Source organism: Monodon monoceros, unplaced genomic scaffold (assembly GCF_005190385.1).
Source record: "Monodon monoceros isolate NGI ecotype Baffin Bay Population unplaced genomic scaffold, NGI_Narwhal_1 Super_Scaffold_13, whole genome shotgun sequence".
Lineage (NCBI taxonomy): Eukaryota > Metazoa > Chordata > Mammalia > Artiodactyla > Monodontidae > Monodon > Monodon monoceros.
The window spans coordinates 39,437,057-39,461,822 of NW_021703769.1; the positions used below are offsets into that span (position 1 = coordinate 39,437,057).

Consider the following 24,766-nt stretch of genomic DNA (forward strand, 5'->3'; position numbering starts at 1 on the left):
TAATAAACATGACCAAACAACAAAGAAAGTTATTGGCTTCTATTCATTATGGCTAGAAATATAAATTATTTAAACAAGTATCTAAATCTGCCTCCTGCTTCCAGACAAATTAATGTATTGCATATACATATTTTCAAGTTGTTCCTAACTCTTATTCAGACTTAAGACTTGGGCACTCCTCTATTTTTTACATAGAATTATAAACAGTCTTTAAAAAAAGCTAGCAGAGTAATAAATATAAAAATTTTATACATCCTATAATCTGGATTAACCTGTGGAAATACACAGTACAAATCTATCAATCATACACAATTAGGTCTAACTGTTATATACAGAAAATAAATTTTACAACAGTCAGTTTTTATTCATATTCTTGAAAGGTATAGCACTGTTCCCAATAAGTATTCCTTCCATCACTTCTGTATACTTTATACATTCTCAAACCAAAAAGAAACAACATACACCTATTTGACTTTTTGCTTTTTTCTTGCTTGAAACTGCTCTGTTTTGTTTTTTACAGATTTAATCAACATTGACAAGGCAGGATCAATGGATCTCTTGTGTGATTCCTTCTGAATTTCACTCTCTTTTTTCTTTATTGCCTGAGTAAGTTCTTGTTCTTTTTGTTCTCTCTGACGGGCTTTCTCCTCAAGGATTTTTTCCATAGCTTTTGTTTTCTTGAAATTAGGATCTGAAGGATCCAAATTGAACAAGTGGGAAGTATACATTGCCTGAAACCGTGCATCCTTAACATTGACCTGCAAATCCAAAAGGAAAACATAAATAAATAAAATTAGTAAACCAAAAGGCCCAGAAATGAGACCAAATTTCGAAAGTAAGTGAGTTGATTATATACAATACAAACGTGGGCATTTTGCATTGATTCATTAGAAAACTGTTCTCCCACATATCTTCAATGGAGTTTTTGTTTGTTTGTTTGTTTTGTTTTTTTGCAGTACGCGGGCCTCTCACTGTTGTGGCCTCTCCCGTTGCGGAGCACAGGCTCCGGACGCGCAGGCTCAGCGGCCATGGTTCACAGGCCCAGCTGCTCCTCGGCACGTGGGATCTTCCCGGACCGGGGCACGAACCCATGTCCCCTGCATCGGCAGGCAGACTCTCAACCACAGCGCCATCAGGGAAGCCCTTCAAGGGAGTTTTAAGGTTTATTCCCGAACCACAATGTGCAGGGCACACTGTTTTTCATCACACAATGACAATATCCTTGAAAGGGAACTATCCTACTCTATGTATACAATGGCCTGGAACGACACCAGCCACTTAGACCGAGCGTCTGGAGGAGGGGAGGAATGACCCCTGGAGTAGGCAGGCTCCTCCACGCTTATAGTGTGAAACCTCTTTCTGGCTGAGATAATTAAGCCGATAATTAAGCCAATGGTATCTCCTGCTGGAGTTTTGTGCAGTCATTGCATTCTGAGTACATTAAACTTTTTTTCAACCTTCGCGCTAAAATGAGCAGCTACTGAGGGCAATTCATACAGCAAAAGATTTAAAGATTAAAATGGGAAAGATGGCACCCCTGAGACCAAGATCCGATCAGATACAAGCCCCGAATTTATCCTTTATCTTTCTACAAAAACACTGTGGTCCTACATGTTAAGAGTGTACCCTTAACTCCAACCAGGTCTTCAAGTATTGCCAGGCACAGGGGTGACCAGCCAGAAAGGGAGCATGACTCACTGCCACCCATCATTCCCATGCGAAAAATGAGTCCACCCGGAGATGGACTGTAGAGTTACTTAGTTATAGTAAGGACAACAGACGTGATACCACCACCACCACGACACTCATGAAAAATGTTTTTATGCGTGATGATTAGTGTGTGGAGACAGTTCTCAAAATAGAAGATCTGACTACAAATCATTCTTTGTTTTTAACTTTTCATAAGAAAATCAATTCACCAAAAAGTTCAGTGGAACAGCACACACATGGAGCTGACTTAACAGAAACCGGAGCTACACAGTGGTTTCAAAGTCCCTCTCCACGCTACTTAGAAGTTATCTGTACGCCCCTCTCAATTCTCTAAACAACTTCAAAATCTCTCCCATCTTCTTCTGGGTCTATTCTTCCATGCTAATGGATGGAAGTCATCAAATAGTTCCTGACAGCTGTTGTAGGTTTTCTGTACAGGGTTCAAACTCATGCATGGGGACTGTGTGGTCACTAGAAATATGTACTTAGCAAAAAGAGGGAAAAGAGGGAGCAATGGAAACAAGAAACAAAGCAATTAAAAAAGCATGGCCTACTGCACTGGCCTTTGCACACAGAGTGTGACGCGATGTGATGTGAACCTGCTTATTTCTCAGTCAGGCTTAATGATGCAGAACTTTCCCAGTGTGAGCATCACAGTGCATGTGATTCTAACACTAAAAGCTACATATTTTGGTGCAACATGGCTACCAAAATAGAAGCCAACTACATCACCTGGTGCTCAACCAAAGAAACACCCCGTGGATGAACTGGCTGTGTTGGGCTGAAAGATGGTAGCTTTGGCTCCATGCTCATTTTTTTTTTTTTTTGCGGTACGCAGGCCTCTCACTGCTGTGGCCTCTCCTGTTGGGGAGCACAGGCTCCGGACGCACAGGCTCAGTGGCCATGGCTCACGGGCCCAGCCGCTCCACGGCATGTGGGATCTTCCTGGACCGGGGCACGAACCCGTGTCCCCTACGTCGGCAGGCGGACTCTCAACCACTGCACCACCAGGGAAGCCCCAAGACGCTCAATTTTTATCTCCAGAGCTGACTTTAGATTTAACACCAGCTTTAAGAAGATAATGACTATTGTCCCTGGTTACCTCAAAGTCATCCTCCAATAATTCCTTCTTCTTCATAAGCTGTTTTTTCTTCTTTTTGCTCAGATTCTGGTGCTCCACAATCTTGTTATAATTGAAGTGTTTCTTGCTCTCTTCCTCCTCATCCATCACGAGCAAAGCCATTTCAGCCTGTGGAGAGAAAAAAGAGTTCAAATATACAACAGTGCTTTTCTTTCCCTAAACAGGAGTATAGGGCACAGATATCCCCCCAGGAAAGGAGAACCGAGCCACCAATGCTCCGGGATAACACTTGTCATCCGTAAACTGATTGTGGATTACCAGAACTCAAAATGAAACCCAGAGATCTCTGTACAGTAATGGGTATAATTTTTAGAAGCAACATCACTGACAGGAGGAAGCTTTATCTAAAATCCAGACCATACTTCACCTAGTGTAACTGGTTAGTAGGCTGTAGAAATAAGAGTCCTCAAGTCCCCCAAATAAAAATTTCTCATTTTCAGTTTGTTCTTTTTAAGCAGACACTAAATCTAGCAAACATGTAGTATTTTGTGATACAAACTAGACTTTCCAAACATGCTTTAGGAACAAGGAATTCCTTTTTGCTTTTGCTTTTTTTTGGCCTTTACTTCTTCAATGTTGACACATTTCTATGAAGGCAGGATCTTAATATTTGCTTCTGTAATCTAATATAATGCTTGTTTCTACTAAATAGGTATTTTCTACTGACCATGGGATTAAATGTAAACCTTCAAGAATCAAGTAAACAACCATGTACACTAGAGAAAATACAGAGTGTGCTATGAGATTCCTGTGAATCTTCCTCCATTACCACTTTAGGCTGCTTTAATTATGTCTGCCTTCCACCACCAGTACCCGCAGTTGGCTTTCTTTTTAGAGCCGTTTTCTACAAAAGAAAGGTTTTCTTTTGCTCCTTAACTCTGTGAACATTACTGCACATGCAGTAAAACATGCATTAAGATGCAGAGTTTAGGTGACCAGTCAGGCTCCCTCCTAGACAGTGCTATGAACATCAGTCTTGTGAACATTGTTGACTCCAATTCCTGTCTCAGAAAAAATACATATTACTCTGTGCCATGGATCTTTGGAGGCACTGAAGCATAAAGTTCACTACACTTCCAAGAAAGACTAATTTTGTACACTAAATTTGTTATTTTCAATAATAAAAAGAGAGAAATGAGCATTGAACAAGCCATAAAGCAAACCCTGTATTACAGGGTTTAAAACTTATGGCATTATTATTTTAAGGTTTTAATAGTACTATTTTTTTTTGTCTCAGTTATAGTGAGACCAAATTAAAACTTGAATTAAATTATTGAATTAAAACTTATGGCATTATTATTTTAAGGTTTTTATAGTACTATTTTTTTTTGGTTTCAGTTATAGTAAGGGTTTTAAATTAAATTGAATTAAAACTTATGGCATTATTATTTTAAGGTTTTAATAGTACTATTTTTTTTTGGTCTCAGTTATAGTAAGGGTTTTTAATAATAAGATATTTTCCTCTTAATCACAAAGGGACATGCCTTGGGTTTGAGGTAAATTTTAACTTTGTACTAGCTGGATACTAGTTGGAGAAATTTGGTAAAAAGATGACATTTAAAAACTATGCTTGGGACTTCCCTGGTGGTGCAGTGGTTGGGAGTCCACCTGCCGACGCAGGGGACGCGGGTTCGTGCCCCCGTCCAGGAGGATCCCACGTGCCGCGGAGCGGCTGGGCCCGTGAGCCATGGCCACTGAGCCTGCGCGTCCGGAGCCTGTGCTCCGCAACGGGAGAGGCCACAACAGGGAGAGGCCTGTGTACCTCAAAAAACAAAAAAAACTATGCTGCTGAAATTCTTATTTATAAATTCATAACTAAAATAAGTTTTTTTTTTAAATTAGGGATACTGGAAACACATGGATAACTCCACTTGAACTGTACATATCAATTATCCACTAAGCATGTAACCATGACCATGTCTTACCTTTTGTCTTTCTAGTTCAGCTTGTTCCTCTGGAGATGTGCCATCTTTTGCAGATTTTGTTGATTTCTTCTTTTCTTTTATACCTGGCACAACAAACCAACATAGGAGGGTTAAAAATTATAAGACTATCACAGCAACAATCTGTTTATACTATTTTATTTTAAAATTTTTGTTTATAACAAAAATGCAAGGTATCTCAATAAATATATAGAAACTAAAGAAAGTAAAAAAATATTACTTAGATGACTATGGGTATGAATGGAATAATAATAGTCTGGAGGGGATAAGTGAATATTACAAAGAAGGAATTTCTTCTGAAAGTAATGTATAATTATATATACATCAGCTAAAAAAGAAAAATCATAAGATCATTTCAACAGATACAGAATAAGTACTTGATAAAATTCAACATCCACTCATGACAAAATATGTACACTTAATAAAATTCTATTCAAGGAAATCTTTACAAAGATTAACAAGATAGATTTGATATACATGTAATACAGTGTGCTGAACTGTACTACAAAGTGAAGACAAAAACACTGTACTACATAGTGAGAAAAAGAGAACAGTTGGCTTAGTATGTAATAAAATGTAGCATCATACATCACTGGAAAAAGAAAGGATTATTCAATAACTGGTGCTAGGCAATTTGTTTTATTCTGCAAAAATAAATTTGAGCTATAGATGCATCACATAATTAACAGGAAAATAAAATGCAGATGTATTAAAGAGTTAAACATTAGAAAAAAAACCCTATGAGAAAATACAAGGGAACAGCTACCTGATCTTAAATAGAAGGAATGTTTTCTTAGCGGAAGAATAATAGGAGAAATCACAAAGGGAAAAAAAACAGAACACAGGTAATTTTAATATATAAACTCTTAAAACTCATCAGCAAAATGAAAAATTCATCTCTATAATGACAATTTGACGATAACTACCTGTAAGTAAAAGTTTAACAAAACCCTTTCTCTTTCTCTAAAGACAAATTTGATCTTTAATTTTCTGGTTCTATTATTATTAAACAAAATTACTCATGGGAAAACTGGCTCCTGAGTAGAAAACTGACTATATTTTCAGGGACTCAGGGACTTCTGGAGAACACAAGGTGTTAGATGAGGCAGTAACACACGGCAGTTAAGGGCACTTGACTCGGGAGCAGTTGGCCTGGGTTTAAATTCTGGCTCAACTACATTCTAGCTGTAGCAGTTTGTGCTTATGTCCTTATCTGTAAAGTGGGGATTATAATACTTGCACCTACCTCCTAGGGTTATTGTGATGACTAAATACACTAAAAAATGTTAAGAGCTTAATGTCTGGCACATGGTGCTATAAACTGCTTGCTATCACTGTTATAATAGTCTGACTATACATATACAAGGTATCTTGGGTTCCTTGGTGATCACGCAGATGCTTTGATTTTTCTTCCTTTTTTTGTCTGTTGGGAGGGGTTCAGGGAGAATTGGTGTCAAAGTATGAAGAACTACTCTGAAGAGTAAGAAGGTTCAGAATCCACAGACATGTTCTGTTACTCTAGAATGTTATTACACAATCTCAACCTTCTCTGAGCTGCTGGACACTGTCTTATTTGGATAAGTTGAGTTCTGTCCTTCCAAATGCAGAGAAACCAATGGTCTCTAAAGTATTAACAACAATTAATGCTTCTACAGCACTTACTAGGCACCAGAAAGTACTGCTGTTTTATTCCATCTTATACAGGAACTGCTTTAGTCCTCACAACAATGCTATGAGGTAGATTCTGTTATTTATTACAATCTTCACACTGTGGGTGAGGAAACTGAAACACAGAGAGGTTAAGCAATTTGTCTCAAGGTGAGTAAGTAAAGGAACCATGATTCAAACCCGAGCACTCCAGCTCAGGCTCTCTGTTAATTACCCATACTTCACCCCTTCGCTATCAAATGTCATTCCCCCTGGAAGAGCCATTTCCATTTAAAATGCATTTTGTTGTAAAATAATAAAGTAAAATTCACAGAACATATAATGATGGCTGAACAACCGCAGCTAATGGGGGATAACAGGAAGTAGAGAGAAGCTTTAGAAGCTGCTCCACGTGCACTAGCCCTGCTGCACTAAGGCAGCCCTGCCCAGCTGAGAGAACACACCTGCACATAAGTGTGGCCTCGTTCACCCCTCACTGCTACCAAGGCGTCTGTCTGCACTTTTAAGAAGAAATATCATTATATGTAGCCCTTCCCCTAAGTGAGATAGTGCTCCTATCTCAAATGTTTTTCAGGGAATGATGTATCTGCTTTAAGATTATAACCTTTTCTCTGTTGTAAGTATGTGCACGTATTTATACATATAAATATCATCAAGGGTCCACTTTCTTAGGGTCTGACTCCCACACCCTAAGTTTACCTCTGCTCTCTTAAGGCAATAGCTCCTTTTGAAGTGAATGGACAAGTGACATATGCAGAAGATCATTCTGTGGCAGGGGAAAAAAATCAGGCTGTATATGATTAATACATAAAGGAGATAAAGATCTTCACATACAGCTGTGGGAAATAATTTCAAAGAGCCCACAATGAACTGTTCCGGATTTTATAACAACCTGGTGAAAAGCCATAAAAATAAACTTGAAAGGAAGACTGCAGCAAGAGAGGAAAAAAATCTCCAAGATGGTCAGGGCTAAAAATGATATCCAATTTTAGTGTGATGAAAATTTCTTTGCTCATGAAGAATTTACTGTGTGCTACATTGAACTGTTTAGTCAGAAGATAAACAATGTGTAGAGACCCTTTCTGCACTGTTAACAAGATCATATTAGGTGGGCATATCTTTATTTTTTAAAAAAAAGCATTTAAAAAAAAAAAGGCATTTTCCCTTTGGAAAGCTTTCAGACCTAATTTGGTGAAGAGTACTAGAGAAATGAAAGTCCCTGTTCTGAAACGTTATCTTTATTTTTCAGTGAATCTTTTGGCAAGTAAGAGTCCATGTCTCCTGGGACTGTGGCAAAAAGGACATATAGATGATTCTAATAAGCTGAATATTAAGAGACTTGAAATCAGGTGTTAGGGTTTTATAGTTAAGAAAAAAAAATCCGGGCTTTCCTGGTGGCGCAGTGGTTGAGAGTCCGCCTGCTGATGCAGGGGACACGGGTTCGTGCCCCGGTCCGGGAAGATCCCACATGTCGCGGAGCAGCTGGGCCCGTGAGCCATGGCCACTAAGCCTGTGTGTCCGGAGCCTGTGCTCCGCAACGGGAGAGGCCACAACAGTGAGAGGCCCACGTACCGCAAAAAAACCCCCAAAAACTAAACAAGCCTTACTGAGGCCACTATCCCTTTAAGCAAAAAAATGTAACAGAATACATCCATGGAAAAAGATGTGCTGCAAACAATTGATCTATAAAAGGAATACCTGTAAAAGAAATTCCATTTTCCATTACTTGTAATGTCAGAGAATTGTTTCCATAAAAAAGTTCTTCCAGAGTGTTCAGTTGAGAGCTTCTTGTGAGAGAGCAGTTAAGAGAATTCACTGGAGGGCAGACTGCTCTCCGTACTGACCAGACAGGAGTGGTAAGCCCCCTAGCAATTTACTCTTTAGCAACAAGTCCTTGTGTCCAGCTCTTATACATATGGATCCTGGCTCTGGCTTTGGTCTTAACACAACGCACTTGTAGAGTTACAAAAAGTAAAAGGGAGCCATTAGGATTCAGGTTCTATCATCTACAACTGGCCCCTGTGCAATTCAACCATGTTTTCAGTTCACTCCTCTATAAAGTGGGCTAAAGTTTGGATTAGAGGACAGAATGCATATAAGAGCATTTGTAAACTGTAAAACTACATATGAGCAGTATACTGTAAGCACCCAGCATACTGGCTGAATGAATCAAATATGTGTGCCTTATTATTAGATTTTCATGGTGGTTTATCAAATACCTAAAGTTGTCAAGACAAAGGATACATTCTAATAGGGTATATTTAACATGTGATGTACTTTATTTCACTCCTACTTCTTCAAAAACAAAATCTTATCAAACAGTTTATGCAATTAGCACTAAGCAAATTTTTCCAATACTTCATTTCTACAAGAAAAAATAACTTTCAACTCATTCTAGAAATACATTTTCAAAACTCTCATCTAATATTGAGTTTGCAGTTTTAAAAAAATAGAAAAATTATAGCAAATTTACAGTGTAGGGGGTAAAAACTTAAAAGGAAAAATTAGAAAAGATTTCTAGTACTCATATTGGCTCCTAACCCGAGCCAAACACCAGGTCTGGCATCAGTAACTGAACTCAATTTCTCCATATTTTGAAGAGCGTGTAAGTTTAGCTCTGGGATTGCCTAGGGCAAAGGTATCCTGGCTTAAAATGTCTCTGTCCTGCTCAACCATGGAACTGAACTATACACCCTTCCAAACACTAATGCTTTTCCTCCTATTTCATGGCGGTTCCTTCTGTTTCATAAACTTTCCCCCTACCTTCCAGGTAGTACCTTCTCCAGGAGGACAGAGTACCTTACGCAGCCTCCTGACTTCAGAGCCCAAACCTGCACCTCCCTCTCTTACCAATGCTTTCTACCCCTTGTTCCATGGTTTGAAATACTATTTAGAGGCTACCGATTCCTAAGTCGGAATCTAGGAGTTATGCTAAATGCCTTCCTTATCCAAATAAAAAGATCGGCAAGTCTACCTCCAAAATATATCTAGAATCCCATTTACTTTTCTCCTTCCAATTCCATTACCGTCGTGCTGTCTAGACCAACCATCACCTCTAGACCTCTACAAAAGCCTGGTCTCTCAGCTCTCACCAATGCCTTTCTTCAATCTGTTCTCTTTGCAGGACCCACAGTAGTATGTTAAAATGCATACCACATCACGTCACATCCTTGCTTTAAGACCCTTCACCGGCTTCCCACTGTCAGTAGAGCAAAATCCAAATTTGTCGCCGTGACACAAGGCCCTGCAGGGTCAATCCTGTGTCCCAGCCTGGCCTTATACCAAACTGCCCCTCTAACCATGCTCCATCCACACTGGCATCTTTCCATTTCTCTGACACCAGTTCTTTCTCACCTCATGGCTGTTCTACCCATTTTCCCCTCATTTGCAATGCTCTTCCCCCAACTCTCTCTGCCTGACTCCTTCTCATTCTGCAGGTCTCAGCTCAAACGTCACCATCTCAGAGAAGCTTGCTTTGCCGACCCTATATAAAGAAAGCTACTCTCCTTCTTCCTCCCAATTATATGCTCTGTATTACCCTATTTATTAGTTCCTTTAAAACAGTGATCATATTTGCATAATATTCTTATTTGTTTACCTGTTTAGCCTGTCTTCCCTAAAACTATAATCTACTTAAAGGATGTAACTTAGCTTGTATTATTAGTGCTGTATCTCTAGTCTAGCAGAGTGCTCGGCACCTGGTAGGCACTCAAAAATATTTATTGATAGAATGAATAAACATGTCAAGATACCATTTTTTAGTCCTAACTTTATCTAAAAAAAAAAAATTCACTCTTTTGTTTTTCTTTTTCCTTAAAAGAAAACTTAAGCCCAGATATAAATAATTATTCCTAGAAAGTATGCTGAAATCAAAAGTATATCGAAAGCAAGCAAACGTAATCTGCATTTTCCCTTGGAACTTTGGATACTAACTTTAGGGAAAACTATTCACAATTTAAATGTGCCGATTCCAAGAAACAAGCTACCCAAGCCACCAAGCTATTTAACTTACTCTTTGAATCCTACCCCGAGTTCTGCAGTTTGACCAGATTTCACATGCCAAATGAAGCACTTTGGAATGAGAACAAGGAAACTATAATGCTTCGCATTTCTCTGTTATAAACTTGGTTTCCTGAAATCGGAGGATAAGGCTAAAATCCATCATCTTCTAGAAATGACTGCTCAGGTATGATAAAAAGCAGAATATGCTAAGTTTCCATTTCCCTTTCCAATTCCTAAGAATCTCACATCCTATAATAGACTTTATTCATCTTGATCTCCTTTTCATCAATAGAATGTCAGTGATAAAAGGCTATAACAACCAAGAAATAATTCTGAGCAATTTTGACTTTCCTGTTGAGAACTATTCTGGCCCACTAGTCACAAGGAACAAGAAGCAGGGAAACTTCATAAAATCCTTCTCTTTACAATGCCAGCTTGGAGTTGCTCCAGCAACAAGCCTTTGGGGTTCATGTGTGTGGTATGCAGAGCAGGGGGAAGCAAGATGCATGAGAACAAATGGAAAATGCTTACAGTGGTCCTGCACTGACTTGTCCAAGTATGGCCTGAACCTTACCACACACTTTTATACACACACACAATTTATACATACCAAAAAGGTAAGAATGAAAGCATTCAGGAAAGAATGACTGGTGCATGCGCAATGGAAACAAAGCTCCCTGGATATAGGAAATCAGATACCTGATAGTTTAGGGATTCAAGGAAAAAGGGGAGGAAGCTGGCTTTCAGCTACAATGAAGCTAATAATGAAGCAGAATAAATGAAAAGGGGATAAAATGAAACATAGATGCTTTTGTCTATTTGAGCCGAAAAGCTTTCATACTATGAATGAAACCCTGTTTCACACATGTAAATCATGTAAAAATTAAAAAAAATTATACACATATCCACAAATGTATAAACAAATTTATTCCATGCTTTCAATTCTTCATAGTCTGTGCAAAGAGAGACGTAGAATGGATGTGTTATAATAAAGCAGTGAAAGCACTCAAAAATATGACTTCCTTTTTTTCCTCATCCTTTTATAGTCAATCTGTCTATAAGGATATTTCCCAGAAAGGCATCTCCAGTAAACTGTAAAATTAATCATATTACCCAAAGTTTCCTATAATGAAATTATTTCTTGTATGTACAGGGGGCATGCTGACCCCTCCTAATCCGATCAATGGTTACATCCCATAGGACAAACTTGCTTATAAGCCACTAGGGAGCTATACAAATTCTAGGAATTTTACTTTTTAGTGAAACAAAGTGTTTATCAGAAGGAAAAAGAGTATGTGTGAATAGGCACACACAGGTGGACTTTAGATTCCAAGTGAAAACTACAAATATGGTCTGGCTTACCTATTTTTTTAGCTTCTTCGGCAAAGTATGGGTCATTCATATCAACATCAGAGGGAACTTCATCATCACTGGCCTCTTCAGCAAGAGTCTTAAAGTTGAATATAAAAATACATACAGTTTATTATAAGGACCAAAATATACAAGCGTCAAGAAAAACCATACTTCTTTTAAATCAAGCAGTTCAATCTAAAATTAAAATAGTTTTTTAAATGGATCAGTTTATAAAATAACTCCTGAGTAACTCTTTTGTTTGTTCAACAAATACTTATGGAATACTTAATAAATGCAGGAACTATGTAGGGTTTTTGAGAGAAATGAAAGTTATCAGATACATGGTTTTTGTCTTCAAAAATTTTACAATCTATTAAAAGAAGTTATAGACACATAAACAGACATATATATAGTAATAGTAATAGTAATTCAAGATAGGAAGTGCCAAAGAGACAAAAATAAAATACAGACATTCAAGGAGAAGAATACTTTGAGATGGGTGATCAGTGAAGAGAGGTGGCCTGCCTCATCTCTCACGAAACTAAGAAATGGCAGTGATTATCAATAGCTTGAAGTACTGCATTGTGGGTTATCTTTTAAATCATTAAAGCAATTCATCTGCTGGTTATTTAAAGAAAATGATAATGAACTTACTGTTCTCATCACCCAACTTCAACAATTACCTTGTTTTATCTATAATCCACTCATGAAAACTTCTGTGCTATTTTTAAGCACATCTGTTGGTTACATTTTCCCTAATCAAATCTGAACAGTTTACTAAATTAGTATATTTAAATTTTAAAAATCAAGTCTATAAAATACACAGAACATATGCAAACTGAGATCAGACTAACCAGATTGAGTTTATCCCCAGGAATCTAAAACATGAGTCATTTCAACAAAAACATTTAGAATGCACATTGCTAAACATCATCCTACATGCTGAAGAAGACCCACCGAGCTCTAAAGAATATGCATTTTGATATTACTATCCTTTTAAGAACAAGGGCTTCTAAGAACTTTTTCACCAAACTATTATAACCGATTCATCAGTAATATGATGTTTCTAACAAAGATTATGAAATACTTATATAGCTAACCACATATTTATTCACATTTTTTAAACTGTTTTTTAGATCTAAATTATACTATATCAACTATGGCGTATAAACATATTCATTTCTTTAGTAATAATTTCTCAATATCAAATTGAAGTCACGAAGAGGAAAAGGGGAAAAAGTATTTTTAACTTGAAGTCTTGAAACTCTTCTATATGTGAAGAACCTGGGCAGGTGGAAGAGATCTGCTGGAATCACCAAGTCCAGTATAGAGCTGAGTCTAGAACAAACTGGGCACTCAACTGATGTATTTTTAATATTATTGATAAAATGAGTCCAGTCTAAGCCCAATGAAGGGAAAGCGTTAAAGCAGAAGATAATCTCAAAGCACCAAGTGAAAATCAAAGACAATAGCTGCTAAAGATCTCAGAAAAGAATGACTACTTTATTGACCCCATAAAGACTCATTTGTAAGTCTTCCAATAAACTGATGGCTTAATAACTTGTGGAATTATTCCACTTAAAAGATATTTTACTGCCTGAGAGAGGCAGCATATCAATGGGGGCAGGGCTCTTACCTCATTTCCTCATTTTACTATCCATTTCCAAAAACACTGAGTATAACAGGAGTTCAAAACTCACTCCATTGCATCATTCAATTTTGTAGCCCTCTTTCAATATTGCAGCTCTTGTACCAAAAGCACAAGCTTACATCATACGGAGAGAAACAACACAATACAGTAGCAAGAGCACTGAAGCAAGAGATCTGGTTTCTGGTCTCAGCTTGGCCATTAACAAGCTGTGTATCCTCAGACGAATCACTTAATTTTCTACAACTATAAAACGTCAGGGTTGGACTAAAACTAATCATTTAAGATTCCTAAAAGTTGTAAAATTCTGTGATTAGTGGTACCATCTTAAGACAATAAATGCATTGCTAGAATGCTGCATTTCGTTGACAAGATAGAGTACTCTTATTGGCAAAAACCCTAAGTGGTCTCTGCTATTACTAAGGACTCTAACTCTGGAAAGATGTTATCCCTGAATGATAGGAGTCAAATCAGATTTTTCACAGACAACATATTAGCACAGAGAAAATATCCCTGATAAAGGGATCTAATGACAATATGATGTTAAAAGATCTATACAATAAAATAATACTGAAAAGTGAAAAACGCAGCTTGAGAAATGGAAATACAAAGAAAAAATTTCATTCATGTTGAAAATTTCTCTATGTATACATCCTCAAGTAAAAATGTCTGTATGTACCTCTCTTCCTCAAAAACACAGAATAGAATCAAACTGTCTTACATCTAGAAATCGACTAAACTATGCATTTATTTAGGTAGCACATAAATGTAAAATATTAGAGCAAGGCAGTTAGGTTAAATGATACAGGCTTCGTGTATCATTATGCAGCCTTGCAGAAAACACTTCACCCACCGCAGTGAGTGGTCACATTATGAGATACTAGATGCCAAGCACCTGGTACCTTCTGATACTTAGTGGTTGCTCAATAATTATTCGGAATTATTCAGTCATGATTATCACTGATACCTTTTGTTTCTTTTTCAGTCTTTTTTTCTCTTTCTTCTTCTCTAAAAATTGTTCCCATGGGGTCAGTTTATCCTTTCCTTCCAATTTGTTTTTGACCATCTCTTCTGCACTTTCTTTAAGGCCTAAGAGAAAACACAGATAGGTTAGTTTAAAAGCTTCATTCACTGAAAAATGTAATTTACCAAAAAAGGTAATTTACCAAAAAAGGTAATTTACATGTATTTACTAGAGTAACAAGATAAAATGCAACACTACAATGTCACAGAGTAAAGTAGTATCAATCTATATCAAAGCTATTTCCCAACAACAAATGACAATAAACCTAACCAAACTGAAATGAACAAACCAACTCAGCAAATAAATATATGGTCAAGCTACTAAAGAAAACTCCTTTATTTAAGCTCAAAATTCATTTCTCTGTACTTAATTGAATTGCTTGAGACACTAAGAAAAATTCTGGAACAAAATCTTCTCAGGATATGACTACTAATTAATCTTGGGTAACAAAAGGTAAGTGGTCTTTAACATAATTATTTCTACTTGCTTCTTTGCCCAAGTAAAAGACTGTATTCCCTGGAAACTACAAGTGACTAACAAAAATTGATTAGTAAGGCAATCCCTGTTGAAATGCCCCAGGAAGAAAGAATTCCTGTAATTTCTCCTCAAGAACTCACTCTGTGAATCCACATCTTTAAGATCAAAAGGAGTATCAAGTTCAGATTCCACCCTGTATGTTTAAGTTCTTTCAATGATGTTATTCGATCTTGTAGCTATCTCTCAAGGTCCTTGTTCATTATATTCTGCAGTTCCTGATTCATGTGTCTAGGTGGCTTTTGAAATAACTAGAGTGGGGTGAGAAGAAAGAAAAGGCCCCAAGGCTGATCTATCAGTTCATGAAGACCTCATTACTGTCAAAGTAAAGGAAACGTGACCACTGTGTTATCCCCTTTGATAATACAGATGTTTGTTTTACTTTGTAGTGTTTTGGGGAGGTCATGGTTGGGTTTGGGGAGAGGGAGTTTTAACATTTAGAGGACGCAAAATCCATTAAAAAATTAATGGAATGAATCTAGAGACAAGGTCAACCCAGATTATCTTTCCAGATACATTCTAAATTCTAAGAAAGTGAAAACCATCCTAAGGATATAATAATTCCCCTTTCCCCTGATGAGTATACTGAGACTGAGAACGTTCAGCAACTTGCCTAAGAACACACAACTAGGAAGCCATACAGCTACAATTTTAACTCCTAACTGTCCTCTATACTATTACCAGATACATGTGAAATGCTGGTTTGATATAAAATAAAGAAACGTATAGCCCACGAATAAAATCTAAAGTTTTGGGCCTCAGGTTCCTTATCTGCAAAATGAGGTTAGTCTGGATCAGAAGCATGCAACTCCCTCCTCCCGCATACACCTTTTTTCTCCTAAAAGAAAATATTTGGTAGAAGTCCAAATACACAAAACAGCTAAAAGTGGTGCTTTGGGTCCTGAGCCCCAAAGAACAGCAGAAACAGCTGGAACAGATGATCTATAAGGTCCCCTCTTTGGCTCTTAAGCCAAGACTTAATCTCTAAATTTCTGTAAGTTAGAAAAGTATTAAGGTATATGCATACTCAAGGTTATGTAGATTTGTTTTCCTGACATACTGCTGGTATGCCTGATTTATGGGATACTCTCTGATTTACGGGATGCCAAATCAGAAACACAACTCTCAATTCAAAAACGTTTCTTATAAGAAAAACACAATCACTTTACTAAACAGTTTTCAGGAGAAATGTGAACTGTATAAAACATATCCAGATCTCTGACTGAATCAACAGATACATAGCACCTTAGGAAATGTAAACTTGGATCCTCATTTGGGACAAAGAAGCAAATCCTGACAAAACAAGTTGAGTTCGAACAGCAAAATAAAACAATTTATATATTATGCCTGTGGGTCAGCACACAGTCCAGTCTCAAATTCTAAATGCACAGTATTGTGTTATTAAATATGATGTTTAAATAATAATCCTTAAGGTATTCTAATTTCCTCATACATTAAGAAAGATTTTATTACTCCAAAATACTAAATTAAGTAATATATTTAGAGTGTTTTTTCCCCCTGCCAAAATGTATTCTCTGGTTAATTTTAATCCTTGAAACTTAAACTCTACTTCTATCTCGGCATGATGCTAAGAAAGGTGTTACTGTTTCTTTTAGGTGACTAGAACATTGGTTTAATGTGTCTCAATCTCTATGAACTACTCCACATGTGACTGGGTCTTGACATTTTTGGGGAATATGGATACCTTTAGAATTTGATAAAAACTATGGAATCTCTGGGACTTCCCTGGTGGTCCAGTGGTTAAGACCCCACGCTCCCAATGCAAGGGGCCAGGGTTTGATCCCTGGTCAGGGAACTAGATCCCGCATGCTGCAACTAAGACCCAGTGCAGCCAAATAAATAAATAAATAATTTAAAAAGTAATAATAATAAAATGTAAAAAAAAAAAAAAAAAACCTATGGAATCTCTCTCTCAAACACTGTACTGGAAAAACTTGCATACAATGTTCAAAAGTTTATAAATCCTCAATGCTCATTTCTATGTAAGGATCCAAATGGCCTCAGGTAAACAGCATTACCAGGGCAACAGAGGTCTAGGAGAAGACGGGAGTCCATTTCCCACTATTTCAAAACTTATCACTTACATTCGTAGGTTCTACACCAGGGTTTCTCATTTCAGTACAACTGTCATTTTGGACCAGATAATTCTTTGTTGTGAAGGACTGTGCATTACAGAATGTTAAGCAATATATCTGGCCTATCCACACTAGCTGCCAGTAGCCCCCAGTTATGAAAATAAAAAAATCTCTCCAGAATTGCCAAATGTCCTCTATGGAGCAAAATCACCCCTAGTTGAGAACCACTGTCCTAGATAATGATTAGAAGTCATTTCTTTCCTTCCCTTTTTCCTCCCCTCCCCTTCCCTTCCCTTCCCTCATTTTTTTGTGAAGGAAGGTGCAGCATTTATTGCAGGCGCCAAACAAGGAGTCCAGGGTAGCTAATGCTCAAAAAGCTTGAACTCCCCAATGGGTTTCAGCAAAGCATTTTTAAAGGCAAGGTGAGCGAGAGGAATCCCAGGGTATGTGATCAGCTCGTGTACAATTCTCCGATTGGTTGATGGTGAGGTAACGGGGTACTGTCATAGGCATTAACATTATCAATCCTTAGGCACCAGTAGGTCTGGGGGCTATGTGCTCATGGTCATCAAATAGTTAATTTCTTCCATTTGGTGGGGGTTTTAACATCTATAAAACAACTCAGGAAATGTGCATTATATACTGTTATCTGCGTACTTCAGAGAGGAGCTAAAGCAGAGGACATGGGGGAGGGGTCTGTCTTAGGAAGGCCCCATAGGGTCATGCTCAGTTACAGTAGGAAAAAGATACTGAGTCAAACTTCAGTCACCATTAGTTCAAGATACCATAGGTTGTTTTGAGGGAACCAAAAGGTGATATAGATCTGTTTCAGGACAGGTGATTGGAAACAATTCTCCCTTTCTTGTTCTTTAAGCATTAGAAGTCATTTCTGAAGAGAAGGGCTATTTCATTATTTGTATCACATAAATTATGTATTATTTTTGTTTGGTACTTGATTATAATAATGTCTTTTTTTAGTTTAGAAGTTTCAACTGAGTATGCCTTTTTTTCCAACTAGAACAAAGGCAGCTGAAGTCACCTTCTTTTGTATTGCATAATATTTAGCATAGTGCCAGACACACAGTAAGTACTTAATAAGCACTTAATTGATCTGTCTTGAAGGAGGAATTCTTATTTCAAGCCAACTGTTTGATCTTTCATGTTTGGAACATAGTCTCTCCAACAGAAAATGAATCAAAACTTTAGGATCTAAATAAATGGCCTTTATCCCAAAGTGGTTCATGCATTTTTGTTTGTTTGTTTTTTTAGGACCTATAGCTCTAAATAATTCATGAAATATCCTTCTTGGGAAATATTTTTCTGGTATTTAGTTTGTTTACAACAATAAAGAAATAGTATCTTCAGTTAAATACAGTCTGTAATTTTTTGCCTGGCTCTCACTTAATACACCAAAATAATAGAATGACAAACACATTGCAATGAATTAACACACCACCATGATAACTTAAAAATGCTTTGTTCTTGCTGTCATCATGAGGTCATTTAAATCTCCTGCTACGGATCACAGCTGTTTATGTTCTAAATTCTTAAAAATATGCCCATTCCAGAAGCTTCCTGGCATATGCACAAGAACATTCTTCAGACACTTTTAGCTTCATTTGAGAGCAGCCACTACGTGACTGAAAAACAGCTTCATTATAAATGTCTAGTTTTGCGCGTTTGTTTTTTAAAAATTTAAGCATATAGGCAAGGACTGCCGAATTAGTTAAAAATAACATCAATAACCCTACAAATAAGGGGTGAAAAATTCTTTTAAAACCAACCATGAGCACAGATGACTGAATTATAACAATAACAACTTAAGCGCAATTCATTCAGACTTATTTTGGCAGTTTGCATACACACAAAAATTCTTTTAAATATCCTTTCAAAATCCACTAAAGTAAGAATATACATTTCTTCTGAACTTGCTCATTTGAAATTTTGAAAAGTCTTCAAGGGACAGGACATGAATAACTTAAAATAACTCAACTAGGTACTATGGCTGGTTTTGTTTATAAAAACAAAATACATGTTTTAAGATTTCTGATATAGGCTGAAACTGGCACTTTTTTATGTATGTGAGAACTTAGGATCCATTGAGAATACTTACGAACACTTACGGCTCAGTCTTTATTTATGTATGTTGTATGTTTAAATGAGACCATGTTAACACTCAATCCCAAAAGTACCCTTTAAAATGTAACTAACTACCATCACCAACTGAACTCCCAACTTGGAATTCACTCTGTGTGTAACCATGCCCTGAGGAGCACTGACATAAAAGGCACCCTTTCAAACTAGTCAGTTTTCCCCAATGGTGTGGGGAGAGGGAAGGAGACATTTACTTATCCTTAAAGCATATCAGATAGCAAAACTATCAATCTTTGTAATGAGAAAGATGAAGATTTTAAGTGTTTCGAACTTGGTTCAAGATTTGTTTAGAACATTGTTCAGACTTTGGTTCATAATTCGAACTTCTGTAAATCCCTCTCTCCTAAACTCTTACAGTACCATATTCTTTTATTCTGCACTATTTATCACAGCTGCAATTTTATGTTTGTGTGATTATTTTTTTTAACTGTTATTAATGGTTATCACCCTTACTAGGTTGCAGACTCCATGACAGTAGAGGCCAAGGCTTGCTTTTTTCCCCCCACAAAGGTAACCCTATGGCTAGTGGAGGGCCAAGTACACAGCACATGCTGAATAAATGTCTGCTGAATGAATGGAAGTGCAACTGAAAGGATACATGAATCAAGTTTGTTCCCAACCTTACAGATAGGGAGCAACAGTTCATGAAATTAAAAAGTAAAATAACAACTAGCCTTGGGAATAATAGTAAATAGCAAAATTCAGAGCCAACAAATGCTCCTTGTATGCACTTAATATTGTTAGAATACTGTTATATCTACTATATGGAAACAATACAGACAGCTATAATAAATATAATAAGGATAAAAGGGTAGTATAGGTAAGCTACTTAGACTGGGAATGGCTTCTCATATAGCATTTAATTCTCTTTCTCCTAAAACAGTCAATGAGGTATCCATAGGAGACACTCAAAGTATGTACTAAATGAAGAAATGTTAATGCTTTTTGTTGTTGTTCTTTGTCTAAAAGCTGTTTCAGTGGGTAGCAACTGTTTTGTATTCGCCTTGAATTTGAGCTTATCATTCTCTAACCTCTTCTGAATGTCCTTTTACTCTCCTGTAGAATGATGTCTTCCATTTGCAAGTATATTCATCTTACTGTGAATCAACCTGTCCCTGCTTCTTAGAATCAAATGTTCTTAAAAAGCTGACTTCAAATACAAGACATTTGGGCTTCATTAGGGAGTTATTGTTTCCTGTATTTGTCTGTACTTTATTTGTATGTTTTCTTTGCCTTTCAAGTAGTTTGTGATCACAATGTACGTAATAGCAAGCTGTCCTTAATACTAAAGTAAAATTCTGGCCAAGTCTGATGAAACTATTCTGCTCTTTAATTTGTGGCAAAGAAGACTGAAGAACAACTTGTTCTATTGTTATTTTTTATACATAATGTTTATAGACAAGGCAGAAAAATGAAAACTTTAATGAACGGGTAAGACGTAAGGAAATGAAGGCAATTTTTTGGAATTTAGTCAAAATAAGAAAGCTCAAACAGAAATGTTATACTAGCTCCGAAGTAGGGAATTTTTGTTGGGGACATGCACAAATCTGCTCTGGTCTAGCATGGATCTTGGGTTTTAATGGGCTGTTAGCCAAGGAGGCAGGAGGCAGGAGGCAAAGTTTGGAGCCCGATCATGATGGCAGGTCCCAGAGACCACTACCATGAAGCCAGGATCCTTTAGTAGATGCTGCTCCTCCTCCAACAATTTAGAAGGGATACATGCCTGTTTGGGCTTTGGCCATGGGCAGAACAAGGGAAGTAAAAACACATTTTCCCCCCAGAGAATTTATAACCACAAGTCCACAAATCCATGGGTTTGTGGCTAGAATTCACACTATTTGTGTGGCCCCAAACACCCTAATCCAAAAATTTGGTTTCAATAGGTCCAGGATTGGAAGTGCCCTTAGGTACCTGGCAAGTACTCTCTAAAAGAAGTATTTTTTTGACTCAGGCCTCTGAGAATTCCCATAGGTAAAGAAAGATCCAAGAACAATTAGATCACAATCAAAATTCAATATGAACCAGAGTAAGCTGAAACCAAATAAGTCAGACCTATAAGGACTATAGATTTTGGAATTAACAGAAACAGAATATAAAATCAGCACATTTAAAAAAACAAAAGAAATTAAAAGATTATCAAAGGTATGAGACAGATTTGGGGAAGAAAAAAAAGTTCCAGAAATGAAAAACATAACTGAAATTATAAAGTCAACCAAGCTACACAGCAGAGGTAAAGAAAAGATTAATGAACTGAAAGACAGAACTGAAGAAATTACCCAGCATGCTGCACAGATTCAAAGGTATGGAAACTATGAGTTAGATACAGAATGAGAAGGTACCACACATATCAAATGGGATTCCCAGAAGGAGAAAATAGAGAAGATGAGGAAAAGGTAATATTTTGAGAGAAAATGGATGAGAAGTTCTCAGAATTTTAAAATGAATGGAAAGTTACTAATCTTCAGGATTCTGGGTATCCAATTAATTCTAAGCAAGAATAAAGGTACCAAGCAAAAAATTACCTACATATATCATAGTGAACTCTAGAACACTGAAGTATTTTAAAAGCCAGGGATAAAAGACAGCACTGTGGAATAAGGCCAACCCTTTCCTGACAGGGTTCAGAAGTGGGCCCCTGGGCCCTGGAATTAAGGAAGTGTATTCTTTAGTTACACAGGCTTCCTTACCTGTAAACTCACATCAATACGGCTCAAGGGGAAGCCCTGAGTTCACAATAAATTTGCCCCTCCCCAGAAAAGGATCAAGAGGTGACCAGCTCGGTGCATCCATGGCAACAGCAGATACCCTTCCCTCCCTAATCCTCAACATTCAGCCTACCACCAAAATCTTGAACCCAGCAGGAATAATCTCTCTGTGACTTTTATCCCTTATTCATCTTAGTCACCACCAAAAGCTCCTAATCATCAGGTTCCCCCTAATCTTCCATGTTCTAATCCTCAGAAGTTAACTATACATCCACTCTCTCTGTCACTATCTCCCACCCCCTTCAATTCTCTACCACTAAATTCCCTGGAATTCACAGTACATCATCAGTAAAAACTCAATTATTTTATCTCAACATTTTCTTCATCTTCTTGCTCTAACTGAAGCCTGGCTCTCCCCTGAAGATACTGCACAAGGCGGCAGTTTCAAGTGTTTGTTGGTGCTGCTGGTGGTGGTGGCAGCAGCGTTTGGTTTCTTCACAGAGCGCTCACGCCAACTGGCCTAAGGGAGGGGGTGGGTGTGTGGGTCATTAGTGCTCTTTATCCAGTTCTAGGAAGTGTGTTACAGGTCCAGGGTTAGGCAGAGTAACTTACTGACCAATAAAACAGAGAACCAACCAACAGATCCACACAGTTTTGAAATATTGGTACCTGACAGAGGTGACATGTCTGATTACTGGGAGAAAGGAGAGATTATTCAATAAATGGAAGAGGATAAAAAACATCTGCCATGTAGAAGAAGTTGAAATTGGATTCCTACCTTATATCATACCAAAAAAAAATAAAAATCAACTCCTGATGAATCAAGGACTTAAAAGTCAAAAATCAGTCCCAAATGATACAAACCCATCTCCCATCAATGTTAACAAAGTTAAGAGCTTTAATGAGATATAGTTCATATACCATACAATTCACCCATTTAAAGAATAAAATTCAATGTTTTTTAGTACATTCACAGATATATGCAACCATCACCAGAGTCAATTTTAGGACATTTTCTTCTTCTCAAAAAGAAACCCTATCTCTCTCCCCTGCAGGACACTCTGACACCCCCCCACCCTCCAACCACTAATCCATTTCCTGTCTCTATTGTCTGTTCTGCATATTTCATATAAAATATGTGGCATTTTGTGACTGGCTTATTTCACTTAGCATAATATTTTCAAGGTTCATCCACTTTATAGCATATATCAGTACTTCATTCCTTTTTGTGCATCCAGACTTCTCAGAAATACTTATAAATTAGATGAAAATATATACAACGGAAAGCAAAGGAGTGAATACTGAAATCTGGATGATGGTCATTCTTAGCTATGGGGAAGCAGGAGAGATCAGACGGATAAATTTAAGTTGTTGCACAATTCTAGCTTTTATAGTGGGTTTACTTTTTACTAAAAATAAATAAATAAAAGAAGGTCATGCTGGACCAATGATGAGAGTGTCTTAATCCAGAGATTATAATGAATACACTTATGTGAACTAGAGGTACATAAGAATAAAAGGACAAGTTTAATAAACTTGACTATACCATTTTTGTTCTTCAAAAGACACTCTGAAGAGAGTAAAAAGGAAAGTCACAAACTAGGAAAAGCTATGTGCAAAATATATGGCTGATAAAAGACAAGCCCAAAATATAGGAAGAACTCCAAACAGAGGAAGAACTCCTATGAATCACTAAAACACAGACAAAGAACACTACATAAAAAATGGTCAAAAGACATGAACAGGTATTTCACAGATAAGAAAGCAGGAAAAAAAATATTCTTTTCATTAGTAATTAGGCAAATGCCTGAGCAATCCTTTAAAAATGTAAGTTAGGTCATATCACTTCCATTTCCCACTGCATTTCAAGTAAAAGTTAAAGTCCATCCAGAGGTCTACAAAACCCTTTTTGTGACTTGGGCACCTCTCTGCCCTCACCTTCTATTACTGTCCGCTCCCTGGCTCATTCCGCCTCATTATTCCTGAACAAATCAGAAATGCTTTCCCCTCAGGGCTTTTTGCATTTATTGCTTCCTCTGCCTGAAATGTTCTTTCCCAGGATAACACACAGGGTGCAATGTCTTTCCCATTAGCTCTTTGTACAAATGTCATTTTCTCAATGAAGCCTTCCCTTACTGTCCTTTTTAAATGGCTACCCACTCCCACCCATGAACTTCCTGTTCCCCATCCAGGTTTTATCCTTTTGTTTCTACAGCCCTTAATCATCATCTGATTATTTTACCTATTTATTTGTTTACCAATTCCCTTCATCCCCTCTCCCCCAATGTATACACACTAAAATGTAAGACCCCACAAAGGCCTGGATCTTTGTCTGTTTTGTTCAGTGCTATCAGAGAAGAGTCTGGCACACAGAGCAGGAACTCAACAAATATTTGAGAGTAATACACAAATTGAAACCATAATGAGATACCATTACTTACATACTCAATTGGCAAAAAATCACCTGACAATATAAATTAATGGTGAGGATAAAGAGCTATGGGAACTCACACTACTGGTTAGAGTAAAATGGTACAAGCACCTGGGAAAACAATTTGGCACGACCTAGTTAAGGTAATTGTGAGCATGTTGTACAACCAAGAAATTCTACACATATCCAAGAAATTCAATATATACCTAGGTGACAAGTCCAAGAATATTCACAAAGACATTGTTTATAATAGCAAAACACCACAATAACCGGCAATAGAACAAATATACTATAATATATCTATAATGGAATTCTATGTAACAGTGAAAATTAACGGACCATGTCTTCACATATGGA

At 37.2% G+C, this 24,766-nt stretch overlaps 1 protein-coding gene across 3 annotated transcripts in view; it reads right to left on the reverse strand.

Moving 5' to 3' along the window:
* Window positions 1-422: 422 nt before the first annotated feature.
* ESF1 (ESF1 nucleolar pre-rRNA processing protein homolog) overlaps window positions 423-24,766 on the reverse strand; it is a 57,641-nt gene continuing 33,297 nt past the window's right edge. Inside the window, exons 10-14 of one of the 3 annotated variants that reach the window (XM_029220981.1) lie at window positions 14,433-14,554; window positions 11,827-11,914; window positions 4,777-4,859; window positions 2,813-2,959; window positions 423-758 (exon numbers count right to left, since the gene is read on the reverse strand). In XM_029220981.1, coding sequence (XP_029076814.1) covers window positions 465-758; window positions 2,813-2,959; window positions 4,777-4,859; window positions 11,827-11,914; window positions 14,433-14,554 — 734 coding nt within the window. In that variant the 3' untranslated portion in view covers window positions 423-464. Of the gene's footprint in view, window positions 759-2,812; window positions 2,960-4,776; window positions 4,860-6,453; window positions 6,578-11,826; window positions 11,915-14,432; window positions 14,555-24,766 lie in introns of those variants that run through there. The other 2 variants (XR_003793198.1, XM_029220982.1) reach the window with 2 other exon arrangements.